Source organism: Garra rufa, chromosome 2, assembly GCF_049309525.1.
Source record: "Garra rufa chromosome 2, GarRuf1.0, whole genome shotgun sequence".
NCBI lineage: Eukaryota > Metazoa > Chordata > Actinopteri > Cypriniformes > Cyprinidae > Garra > Garra rufa.
In genome coordinates, this window is record NC_133362.1 from 33,269,855 (window position 1) to 33,282,354 (window position 12,500).

General features: G+C 39.3%; 1 protein-coding gene across 2 annotated transcripts in view; it reads right to left on the reverse strand.

The window, feature by feature from the left end:
- Window positions 1-816: 816 nt before the first annotated feature.
- rab11fip5a (RAB11 family interacting protein 5a (class I)) overlaps window positions 817-12,500 on the reverse strand; it is a 33,555-nt gene continuing 21,871 nt past the window's right edge. Inside the window, exons 4-5 of one of the 2 annotated variants that reach the window (XM_073834127.1) lie at window positions 6,027-6,147; window positions 817-3,438 (exon numbers count right to left, since the gene is read on the reverse strand). In XM_073834127.1, the coding sequence (XP_073690228.1) occupies window positions 3,184-3,438; window positions 6,027-6,147 (376 nt within the window). In that variant the 3' untranslated portion in view covers window positions 817-3,183. Of the gene's footprint in view, window positions 3,442-6,026; window positions 6,148-12,500 lie in introns of both variants that reach the window. The other variant, XM_073834126.1, reaches the window with a different exon arrangement.

A 12,500-nucleotide genomic window follows, 5' to 3' on the forward strand; every position in this document is an offset into this window, starting at 1 on the left:
GATGAATTAGGTGAAGAGTAGTTTGACAATTTGCCATGAACATCAGCGAAATGTTGTTTATCCTTTAATTAATGAATTAGGCTAATTTAAGCCGTCTTAACTATATCATGTGGGTGTTTAGTCATTATGATGACCTTGTTACTGTATAGGGTGTGTTATACCCTATAATGTATCCAAGATAGTCATATTCTTCAAATAGTTTGCATACAAGCTGTGCGATATTAATTTTGTTGTAAATTATGTTCTGTTAATATGATCTAAAAATAGCAAACGGACTTAATAGACTAAACATAAACAATGCCACTGAACTGAACGAAACTCCCTGAGAATGGTCATTGTCATGTCATCTTGACAGCATTCGCGTTTGTTCCTATTATTTCTGGTCAGGCAGGTGAAATAATAGGCTAATATCTCAGACTAATAATACTGCTCGTACATATCCTTACCACCTATTAACTTCAGTTTGACAAAATATTGTGCCCTTTCCTGCTTACTAATTCATTCTCTATATGATTTAGCAGCTTCCACGTGTTTTTTCCATGGTTTAGATAGCATAAATTAGCAGAACTATTCAGTAGTACATAAACCGTGCAATCAATGCTGTTGTTTACATCCGAGTATCTCCAAAATGGCCTCTATTGTGTGTGAGCGAATCCAAATCTTAACATATTTGACTAATGGTGTGACTGAAAGCTAAATGTCATATGGGTTTAAATTTAATTAGTTCCATATACTAGTGTTGAAATAGTGGTTTAACATTAAGAGACCCATGTGAGCTTTGTCTTCATGTCAAATAAAGACAGTCAGAGATGCATCCCAAAGTGAAAAGTTTATTTCATCAACAGAGACCTTTTCTTAGCAGAGATGCTTAAGAGCACACCAAAAGTCAATCTCTCAGATGAGGCATTTGATAAAAAGAATACATCACAACCTCCAGTGGACACTCGTGTAACTACACACTGAACATCCAATCAAACAGCACCTCAGGGAAGCACTTCAGATATTTTGCACCTCAAAACAAATAGTTCCACTGAACATACCCATCATGTTCGGTGCTTAAATGCTACTTGGTACGTGAGGTTAATTTAAGCCATTCTTATTTGGATCGTGACACTGAAATTTACACCGTAGAAGGAAGAACTGAGCCTGTATGAGGATTCAGGGATCAAGCTGCTTTCCGACACATTCTTACAACTTTTAAAATAAACCCTTTGCGATTCTTTAAAAAAAATATCTAGGTTTTAAATGCCCTCAAAAGAAAAAAAAAGACATTCCAGACCTCTAAAAAATAAAATTGAAATGTAGTATAGTAAACAAAAGTTTTTATTTGCAAGTTCCAGAGTTTGTACTACATAAAATGTAGCTTTGATTATCAACGTCACCATTAAAAGCATACAAATCTTCTTCTACACACACATCTCATGACATCTCATGATAACATTCAGCCAAGGGCACTTGAACACACCTTCTTACTAGGCTGCGGACTGTGTGTGTGTTGGTGAATGTTCATATAAACTGCTTTCAACACAGTGACAACCTAAGCGCATATTTCATATTACATTCCATCTGTTTAGACCTAGAAAAGTATGAATCTGTTAATTTCTGCAAAAGCCTGGCCTTCACATCTATTGCTTTCTCTTACTACTGACCTTAAGAAAGGAAATCCTAGGCTTAATAATCACAATGTACACAAACAGCATTTAAGAAAATGAGAAAAAAAACAGTGAACAGATTGTTCAGACCTGGCCACAAAGCAAACATAAAAAAAAAAACATAAATAGGTATTTGCATGATTAAAACAACATATTCTCGAAAAATTGTAAACTTTTAAGTTTAAGCCTTAATAAATGAACATTCATCTTCAATAGCCTGACACACAAACCTTCAGAGCACACGAGTCCTTAAGTGCTTCTACTCACAGAAATATGGTATTGATAGATCTCGAGCGTTCTAGCAGGGACTAGCACTGAAACACCATGAATATCCTGTGTTTAGAGGAGTATTAGTCTGTGAACGTGTGCGTTTGACTATGTGCACTTCCCAAGCTGTTGAGAAAGAACGGCCTCGGTGTAAGGTTTAAAAGTGCTGCGGTCTACGCCTCTATCACACATCTACATATAGTGCTACATTGTACACAGACGGTGGCAACACTGATAGTGGCGACATCATAGAAACACCAGAATTACATTACAGTAACATTAAGAGAGCCGTTGCGGTATTGAGAATACTGTAACGTTAATTTAGAGATCTGCTGTTGTTATGGCTTTCGTTCTCTGTTCAGATCCATTTGTTCGTCTCGATACCTAACAGTCTTGGGAAAGTTTAACCTCCGCCATTAGCTGTATGTGCAATCTAATTAAAAGTGATGCGTTCAGCGAGAACAGAATGGAGAAAACACTGTATGATAAGGCAGCATTTGGCATTTTGTCAGAGTGGCATATATGCAATGAATACAGTATATATCCCATTCATTACACCTGAAAGCACTGGCAGCGATGTACGTGCATTGGCTCAAGCGAAGGAAGGGAGAGGACGGACGCTGACCTACGAACCGAAGCGAGAAGGTCAGCAGGTGTGAGCCTCTACCCTTAAGCTCTTAAGTAAAGTGCGGAAGACATGTAGGGAGGCACAAGCAGAGTCGAAACTGGCTTTCTACATCTCACGCTCCCTCTCGCACGCTTTCGAGTGATCTCCAACTCATTCGGTTTAAGCAGCTGAGCGTTACATGTCAAAACGTGAAGAAACAAAAGATAAATCAATGCTTTTCTCCGTTCATTAAAAACCATTCACACTAGCACTAGAAGACTGGCATGTCGCAGTCATGCCTTCCTTTCGACTAACAGGCGGTTTTGGTACGTAGCTGGACTGGCATGTGTCTTAGTGACCTGTCTAGCGAGTGAATATCAGCTGACACGTGTCAAAAATTGATCTACCAGCTTTCAGCTTTGATGTTTAGCAGCAGAGTGCCGACCTTTAACCATCAATGCAAACCTGCAGTGCATACGGACCCCCCCCCCCAGTAGAGGCCCAGGTATTTTTGGACATCCCAAATCTACACCCTCTCCTCCGTACCCATCACCCAGCGCCAGATAGCTCTCTACATTTATATGGTTGCTGTAGCAGTGCAGGGTTGTGATGTCCGCGGCCAGGATTTGTGGAGGGATAGTGGAGGCGTTTGTTGTATCATTTCATCTTGGGGCGGACCTGTAGCAGCGTGGGGGTCTGCTCCATGATGCGTACGAGAAGCGTGTCGATATAATCCTCTAGATCTCTGATCAGAAACTTCATCTTCTTTAGCTCCGTCTCGCGCTTCTCCAGCAGCGCCCCTCGCTTCTCGTACTCCGCCCGCTCTTGCCTGAGCTCGGTATCCCGCTGGATTAGCAAATTCACCAGCTCGCTGTGGTTCAGGTGGTAGTACGAGCCTCCTCCCTCCACTAGCTGCTGAAACAAGAAAGACAAAGAAAAGATTTACATCACAGAAATGTTCTGAAGTTGATAAAAAAGTCACTTCTTTAGAACTTCAACCAATGGGTTGCAGTTTCAGTGCAGCTTCAAAGGGCTCTACACGATCCTAGCTGAGGAATAAGGGTCTTATCTAGTAAAACGATCAGTCAATTTCTACGAAAAATAAAAAATTATGTACTTTTTAACCACATATGCTCAATTTGCACTAGCTTGACATTACGCAATCATGTTGGAAAGGCCACACGTAATGTAGACTGATCCAGTGTTTACGATGAATTTTTCACCCTACATTACCTTTTTGCAAACAAACCACATGTGACCTTTCCAACGTCATTTGTGGTTAAAAAGTATTAGGGCTGCCTCCTAATACTAACCGTTAGTCGACAAGAAGAGGCTTGTTCGACCAAAATTTTTTAGTCGCTTAGTTGCAGAAAAAGTGACAGACAGGACAGATCGTTAAAGGCTGGTCTATGTGGTAATAATACATCAGACAGTACATCCAAATGCTCGCCTATCATTCATCAACTTCAAATAAGGCTTTTTATCTGAAAGATGTAGTAGCAACTTTAAATGGCAGTTGTTAACCTAGAAAAATGTGCGCTATTGGAGTATCTGTGTGGAGTGTGGAAGCTGAACAGTAACACTTACTGCTTGACAAATAGAGCTGCTGGTGCAGAAACTTGCTCTTAAAATACTCCGTCATTTTTGGTCATACAGATAAAAGTAATACATCTTTCGAATCTGTAAAGACTTGTTTATTTGTGTGCACTCGCAACAAAACGTTGCACTTTTGTAAAATAATGAAAGCAAACAGGATGCACTTTCTGACATCCCTGTCTCTGTGAACTTGAGCACGAAATTTTGTATACTAGCCTTTCACATATGAAAAATATATCTATATAGTGAAATGTCACCTTTTAAATAAACCAGTTCAAATAGAAAACAAATATTCTCAGATTATGTAATCTGTATGAAACATGCATACGTGCGCATCTAGTACTGTGTTGATGATGAGTCAGTGTCACAGACTTCATTTCTTAAGCCGAAAACAAAGAAAGCGCTAGTTTATCAATAAATTATTAAAATGTTAATGCAGCCTCCTTACTGTTTTTCCCTGACACATTCTTAATTTTTATATCTGCTGGTGCGCTGTGGCAAGCTTTTGTTTGCGTGCGCTTGAGTGCTTATTAGGTTATGTAGGCAATTAAGGGCTCATTATTATGATTTATATGGACTATTAATAAACGTGCGACTAAAAGTCGACTAATGCTTAAAACAGGGTTTCTACAGATATGAACAAGTGAAATATAAGACTTTTTAAGACCTTTTTAATACCATCTTATATGAAATTTAAGACCTAAACCTGTAATGGAAATACACATTATATTAAATACATATATGTAATATTTAATATGTTTAATGTAAAAAGAAAACTAAATTTCATTGCTGTCATAAATTATATTTATTACTACGATATACAGTGAACTTTTCACATCAGCAGATAATATTCCACACAAAATATCCCCATAAAAGTACATCACTGAGATTTTTGGTAGTGTAAACAATTTATTCTGAAGCAATATTTTCATCATTGTTCTATCAGCTTTTACATACTTAAATTTGTGAAATGTATACATCATATCTATAGGCTGTTACCAGTCAGATTAAATAATTTATACTGCAAAATTAAAACTAATAAATGATGTTCTTGGATTAAGGTTTTAAATACATTTATAAATATATAAAAAGGAAATATTAAGGGGAAAACACATACTTTTAAAAATACTAAACTACCAGTAAGTGGCAGTAAGTCTCTTAATGAGTGAGTCATTGAGTTACTTCAACTGAATCGTTCAAAATGCTGAATCATTTAGTAGCAAAACACCACTGAGTGTTTCTTGGAGAATGTGCTATACTTTTGATGTGATCTTGAATAGTGCTGAATAGTGTTTGGAACTATTTTCATTGGTGAAATAGAACAAAACAGTGAATATTGTGTCTAAAATGTAAGTAACTTAATAACTACTTGAATATAACTACTTGTTTATTGAACTAAAATCAATGCTACATATTTAAGACTCATTAAATCTGAATTTAAGACTTGCGGACACCCTGTTAAAATGAACGACTACTAGTCGACCAGACTTTTTGCAAATATATTAATCAGCACAACTGTTTTCACTGTTATTAAGAAATTAACCTAATTAGCATGTTTGAATGATTTCTGAAGATCACTGAATTACATAAAATAAATGCAGCTTTGGTGAGCATTAGAGACTTCTTTCAAAAAAGCCACCCAAACTTTTTAACTGCAGTGTAAATGTGTAACTATTATATCTAACACCTTTGAGATAAATAGTGCAATAATATTATTTACTCATATAATGATCAGAGTAGATAAAGTTGTAATTGCACTGTATTCAAAAGCCAATAAGGAAACAAGTGAAAGCTGACTAAATGTTTTTTGAGGTTCATCAGTGTCAATGAACTAAACATGATCTGTTTACTCAATTAGCAAATGTATTATTTATAAAGCGGCCATTTTTATACTTATGCAGTACCTTCTTGTCAGCATCCTGGCCTGTTCGTCCTGAGTGGATGGTGGATTTAAGCTTCTCTAGTACTGAGCGACCCTCTGACCTTTTCTCATCAGGAGGTGTCAATGGCTTCACTGGGTGTGGACTGAAAGACATAATGACACAGCAAGATTAGATGGAGAAGAGTGCAAAGAAAATGGTGACAGCTTAACATAATACGTCAGTCAATTTATTCACAATAATCTTTGGTTCTAACAGAAAGGAGATCTCAAGCACACAATAAATGCTTTTTCCGATCACCATCAGACAAACCCTTACACCAGATGCATTAAGAGCAATCGAGTCAAAAAATACGCAAGAAACAACCAAGCCCCCAAAATCATAGAAACTAAAATTTACTTAGGCAAGCTTCCTGTGGACTAAACAACACACTCACAGCTTACTAGGTTAACACCTGCTAATTGAAGCGAGGCTCCCCCATCCCTACTGTAGCATCCACAAGAGAGTGTGAGCCTATGTGTGACTGTCCATAGAGAAATCAGAAGACATGCTGCTACCACAAACAAATTAACACAAGAGACGAGATGTGGATGAAGGGGAAGAGTCACCCTGCAACCCGAGGAAGTGAAGCGCATTGATGACTGCATATAATTGGACATCCCAAAAGACACCTTACCCAACACCATAACACCATTTTCACAAGAAACATACCTCCCACCACATATTTGCAAGAACAGGAAATCTGTAGTTACTAAAACTGGCAAGATATCATAGTAGATGCACGTAGAACATCAGTTTATGATGCTGTAGCACATACGTAGTCCAAAATAATTTCTAGCATGGATGGACCATATATTGGTCATCTTATGTGTATCAGTCAATAAATAGTACTATTTAATGGTAACTGTAAAATATATTGGCTAAAATTTCTATGTTGGTTCAGCACTGATTTCTAGGAGTAGAAATTTTCAGTTTCAATAAATACAGATTTCAAAGCAGAATGAAACTGGTGAGCCCAAGGAATTCGAAAAAGATATTCAGATGTGCCTATCAGTAGAAGACCAAGACCTCATCTACAACAAAGCTAATTGAGACCTCACCTGCTCTGATGATCAGATGTCTCTGTTTTATCCTGGAGAAAAGGATTATATGCAGTGGAATTCACAGCCTGCATAGTAGGAAGAGTAGCAGCAGGTTTTGGACGTGGACGTGTGAGGGAGTTCACTGTGGTAGGGGGAAATGTGGGGAATGGGAATAGCTGGGGCAGCTCATTAGTGTCTACTGCTACATGTGGTGTTGAGGAAGCTACAGGTGAAAGGTCCAACAAAGACGACGTAAAGTTAAAGCCACGTTCATGCCTTGAATCCAGCGTTGGCTGGTCGAAGGGTGAAGGGGCTGATGGCTGGGGAAAAGCAGGCCAGTTCACTGGAAATAAGTCAGGTGTCTCAGAATTTTGAACAGCTGGAGTTGTCCAAAAATCAGTATTTACATCTAGACTCTTTGTTGGTTTCAGGTCATTGTGAGTTTCTGCAGATTCATGGTTTGCAAAAGGACCTTTGCTAGTACTAAAAAGGTCCATTTCAGTTGGCTGGGGTGGAAAGATGTTTTTCAGGTCAGAATTGGTTATGACAAGGTCCTGAGTGATACTGGAGGTTTGTTCCGATGAACCATCAGACGCAAACACATTGGAATCAGTCAGCTGGACAAAATTCAAGTTATCCTCTGATACAATCCCAAGAGATTCTAAATTAAAGGATCCATCTTTTGGGGAGGTTTTACCCTCATCTATCAGACTTGTGTCTGTATCTAACGACGCAAGCTGAGCCTCAAGTTCTGCTATCATTTCTGAGGTAACAACAACTGGTGGTGTTTCTTTGGGAAGGTCGTGCTTCTCAACAGTGTCTTCTGAAGGGTGGACTGCTTCATCAAAATCTGACTTTATCGTGTTCTCAGATGAATGTGAGGGGGCTGGTTTTGGTGTAAAGGTTTGCGTTTCTGGCAGGTGGTCGAATAGGGAATTTTTTGGTAGAACATCCAGAGGAGATTCTTGTTTTGGCTTCTTGTTTTCTGTTATGACCTGATCTTGCTTGCAATCCATTTCTGATATGCCTTTTACAGATGTGTCATCTTGTGGCTCAACATTAGGGATATGGTTTGGCCAGGCTTCAAATTTTAAAAAAATATCTGCCTCAGACAGATCATGTCTTGGTTTCACTTCCTGTGTGAGCTCTAAGCTAGGGGAAACTGGGAAATCCTGTTGAGATTCACATGTAAGATACTGGTCTGAATCTGCACTCTTGTACAGGCTGTGGAGTGGCACGCTACCAGGTGAGAGCACTGATGCATCCTCCTCTGCTCCAGTGGTAGGATGGAGATGTCCAACAGGAAGTGTTGGTATATTAGAATGTATTGTTTCTTCCTCTTCACTGATGGTGCTGAGTTGAGTTAGCAGGTAATCTTTCTTAAATGGACTTGTTGGCAACTCACCGTCTTCCTGTTTGTCATCCTGCATATCATCAAATATGGTGGATTTTGAAAGTACTGGAAAGGAAGAGCCATCAATTAGGTTCTCAGGAACAAAGTCTTCAGTATCTTTACTACAGACATCCTCTAAGAGACCATTTCCTGATTCATTCTGAAACATGGTGTCCATAAATGTTAGTGTCTTCTCTCCATTCTTCACTGGCAGAGTAGTTGATACAAGGGAACTCTGTTCTGACTGAACATGAAATCCTGAAGGCTCAGTGGCTTCAACTAGGGACTTTCCACTTGCTGCCACATTTTGAATGAGTGAGGCATTTGATCCCCAAAATTCTTCATCAGAGTGTATTATATTACTTTGTATGATGTCATTCTGTGGAAGACAGTGCTCAATAGACTGGTGGTCTAAGTCTCCACCTAAGGAATTAGATATCACCATGGACTGTTCCAGGGTGTCACCTGAGCTGTTGTCTCCGAAGAACGGCATAGGATCCTCACGGATTGTCTCAGACTCAGTATCTTTAGCAAACTCTAGCTTTTCAGGGCTCTGTGATGTTTCAGGACTCACAGACACCTTAGAGGAGAAACTAGGAGGAAGGTCAAGAGTGTCCGCTTCTGATACTGATGGCTGTGAGACATCTGATTTGGCATTTTGCTTGATCTCTGGGTGTTCTTCAAGAGCTGTGTCATCAGCACTTTCTTCATTCTTGGAGTGGGGTGACTTTGCAGGATAAGGGCGTGCAAGTGAATTCAGTTCAGAAAACTCTAAACTGGAATTTTCAGGTAAAGAGATTTCAGATAAATTAAGATCAAATTCTGGGAAGCCATGAGCCTCATGAGCAGTGAGGTCAGGCTTGTTAGAACTAGAGCACATAAAATTATCATCACTTCCTGAAACTTGAGGTGTGTCAGCAGTAGTTTCCTTAGATGTCTCTACAGTACTTGCTGAAGCAGTTTGTCCTAAATCAGTTAGCAAATTCATATCCAACACTATTAAGCCACCCAAAACACCTGAGGGCTCTTGATTATTTGTTTTCATAAGGACAGCAGGAGGTATAACCGAATTTGTTGTTTCATCCACCTCCTCTGATTTCAATCTGTCCTTAGCAAAATATTCAAAGTCATCCTTTTCTTTCTGCTCCTCGAATTGAGAAATTAAAGGATCAAATGAGATATCCATTTGGGAGGGTCCTTTTTGGTTTTCAGTCTTTAGCAAATCTGGGGTGGCGTTACCACCAGACTGCGAGTAGGTTGAGCTGAAGGGAGAGGGCACATCAGGAGTTAAAGGAGCGGCAGAAGGAAGTTCCTGAATGAAAGGATTTTGCTGTGTGTGTGGGAGAAACGGATTGCCGTCAAAAAGGGGTGGGGGAGAAGTGAAGGGATTAGCGTTTTTGTCAGCCATACTCTGTGAAGGGTCATTAAAGGTCAAGGGTACAATGGGACAGATTGTACTGACACTTGAGTCTGACTGAGGAGACACCAGCGGGCTGTGAAAGGAAGGTATATAAAGTGCACACCATTAGTGACTGTGGCCTCCATTAAACCCTTAATAACGGCAAGAAACATTGATGGCCAAGAGCAATGACCAGTGACCTTCACCACCCAGAATGCAAGAACCTTCAGACAGAAGTGACTAATGCCCCATAGCACTGCATGAGTATTAATTGTGCACAACGCTATTTTAAACAAAAATAAATTAAATAAACCAAAACACAAAAAAAGACACTTAAAAAACTAAAACGAAATAACCCTGTGTTAAAAGTGTGCTGTCATGCTCGAAACACTATACCAGTGGTCAGCAACAGGTTAGTCTCAGCCTCAGACGTCACGCCCACGGAACGTTGGCTAAACGTCTGATGCATATGGTACACTTAACTGGAAACACTTCAGGAATGTCGAAGTCGTCATCTGATTAGTTGAATTTGACCGGATTTCCGGAACACGCGAGTGTCGCGTTTATTTTCGGTCCGCCGAGAAACAAAGCGCAGACTGGTTTACTCGGCGTTTTGCTAAAAGGTGCTTATACAGACGCCGTTGTTGTTAAACACATTTGCGACGTTCGCGAACAAATTACTGACTTACTGCTTGTTCTCCCTCTTCTTCGTTAACTTTCAATGCTGGTTATTTCAATGACTGACTTGTTGCATGCCAGTCTGTTGTTGTGGGGACATTTCTACGCCCCGAAACGTGACGCTGAATGAAACGAACTGTGATTGGTTGTTTGACATGTCGGTCAAACGGCCTTATAGGCGGGCCTTGGCCAATTAAAGCTGCCATGAATTCCAGACTTTAAGACGTCAGTCTGAAGGTCTGGCTACGCGAGACTAGCAACAGGTGGCCCGCGCCCGTAGCAAGATTATTTTGATAGCGGCTGGTTCTGAAATAGTTCTGTCATGACAGCAACAGTTACTCACAATTTATAAAAATCGCCTTTGAGGTCTTAAAAAGGTTTTAAATTTAACTCCTGTATATACCCTGGTATAACAACTCACTACCAGTTACAAAAGACACTGTAACAGTCTGTCACAGGCAATTCTAGTCATCAATTAATTTCTAAAATTATCCTTTGACTATTTTCTGGCCCACCATCTAGAGGCGAAAGTTTTTTTGCCGCCCCCTGTACTATAGTATCATATTTAGTAGTGTTCTTGAATCTGATTGGCTGAGAGCCTTTTCCAGGTGTGCAATATTCTAGTGATAACAGCACTCTAACTGTTTCACTGTTTTTATCACTCTGCTACAGTATTTCTCACAGGGAGTATCATGGCAGATGCCCAAATCCACTATAATTTTATGAATAATACTGTTTTTGTGTCACGGAATGTAGTTTCAAGAGTTTTTTTTCGGCAAGAATGAACTTGTTTAGACTTCAAATATGCCGTTTGTCAATAAAGTCAACGCCTATTTGAAAGTTTGCTTCAACGTTTTTAGAGATGTGAGCTCCAGGGAGTCGGCCATCATTCAGCGCTCAAGAACCCGCCAAGAGCAGCCTTACCTCGCCCAGCTCTTCTGGAATTTCGGCTTAGCTTGAGCTCAGCTGTTAAACTACCAACTAGAAATTGGAATCCGTGGTGGAAGAAAGTAGTTTTGCACAAAAGAAAGTTTTTAATGGTACTCCATTGTTGTCTCTTTTTTTATTTACACACATTTGTGCCGTTGAACTGTTGTATAAACACAATATCACACTGCACGCTGTGATTACCTATGGCTAAATCACAGCTGTACCGATATACAACCAGCTATACAACTGCTACTCGTGTGATATTGCTCATATATATGTTATATACTAATGACATTCTACAATGAAATTTGCAGAATTAAAATTAGAGCACACAAGGCGAAGTAGGCAAACATATGCATATGCACATGATAATGGGCCACATTATAACTGCACAATATACTAGTTTAATTCATTTTGTGTACTGTAATACCATGCAGTAATCCCTTGTCACGTGGCAGTAATGTAAGATAGTATTTCGAACATAATGTCTGGCTACACCTGCTCAACACTAAGAAACATAGAAATGCTGAGTTTGAAAAGGTCATAATCACCCAACTATATCAGAGGGAAAGGTGAGAGGCAGAAAAAAGAAAGCGAACAAATAATACAGACTTTTACAGACTGACATCTACGCCCATATAGTTAAGTTCATACACAAACTAAATCGCTTTTTGCTTCAAGCAAGTAAACAAAAGAGGGCATGTGATTGGTCAGGGTATTTGACATGTTCCAGTAGCTGAACTTCAATGACATTTCTATGAAATCATTTGAGCTGGATGTTGCAGGGATAATAAAAACATGCTAGAAGCCAGTTGCTTAGAAAAAGATTAACAATAGTTGTGAGCTAAACTGCATTGTAAATGGTGATTGTCAAAATAAAGCTGTTTTTATGTTAGGTCAAGGCTCAATCTGTTTCCATTTAATAGGTCATTAGTCATAAAGATTTAGCCGGTTATGGGACATTTCATGGGTGAATAATAACTCGATCAGTATAGATTATATTCTCTTTGAGGTCT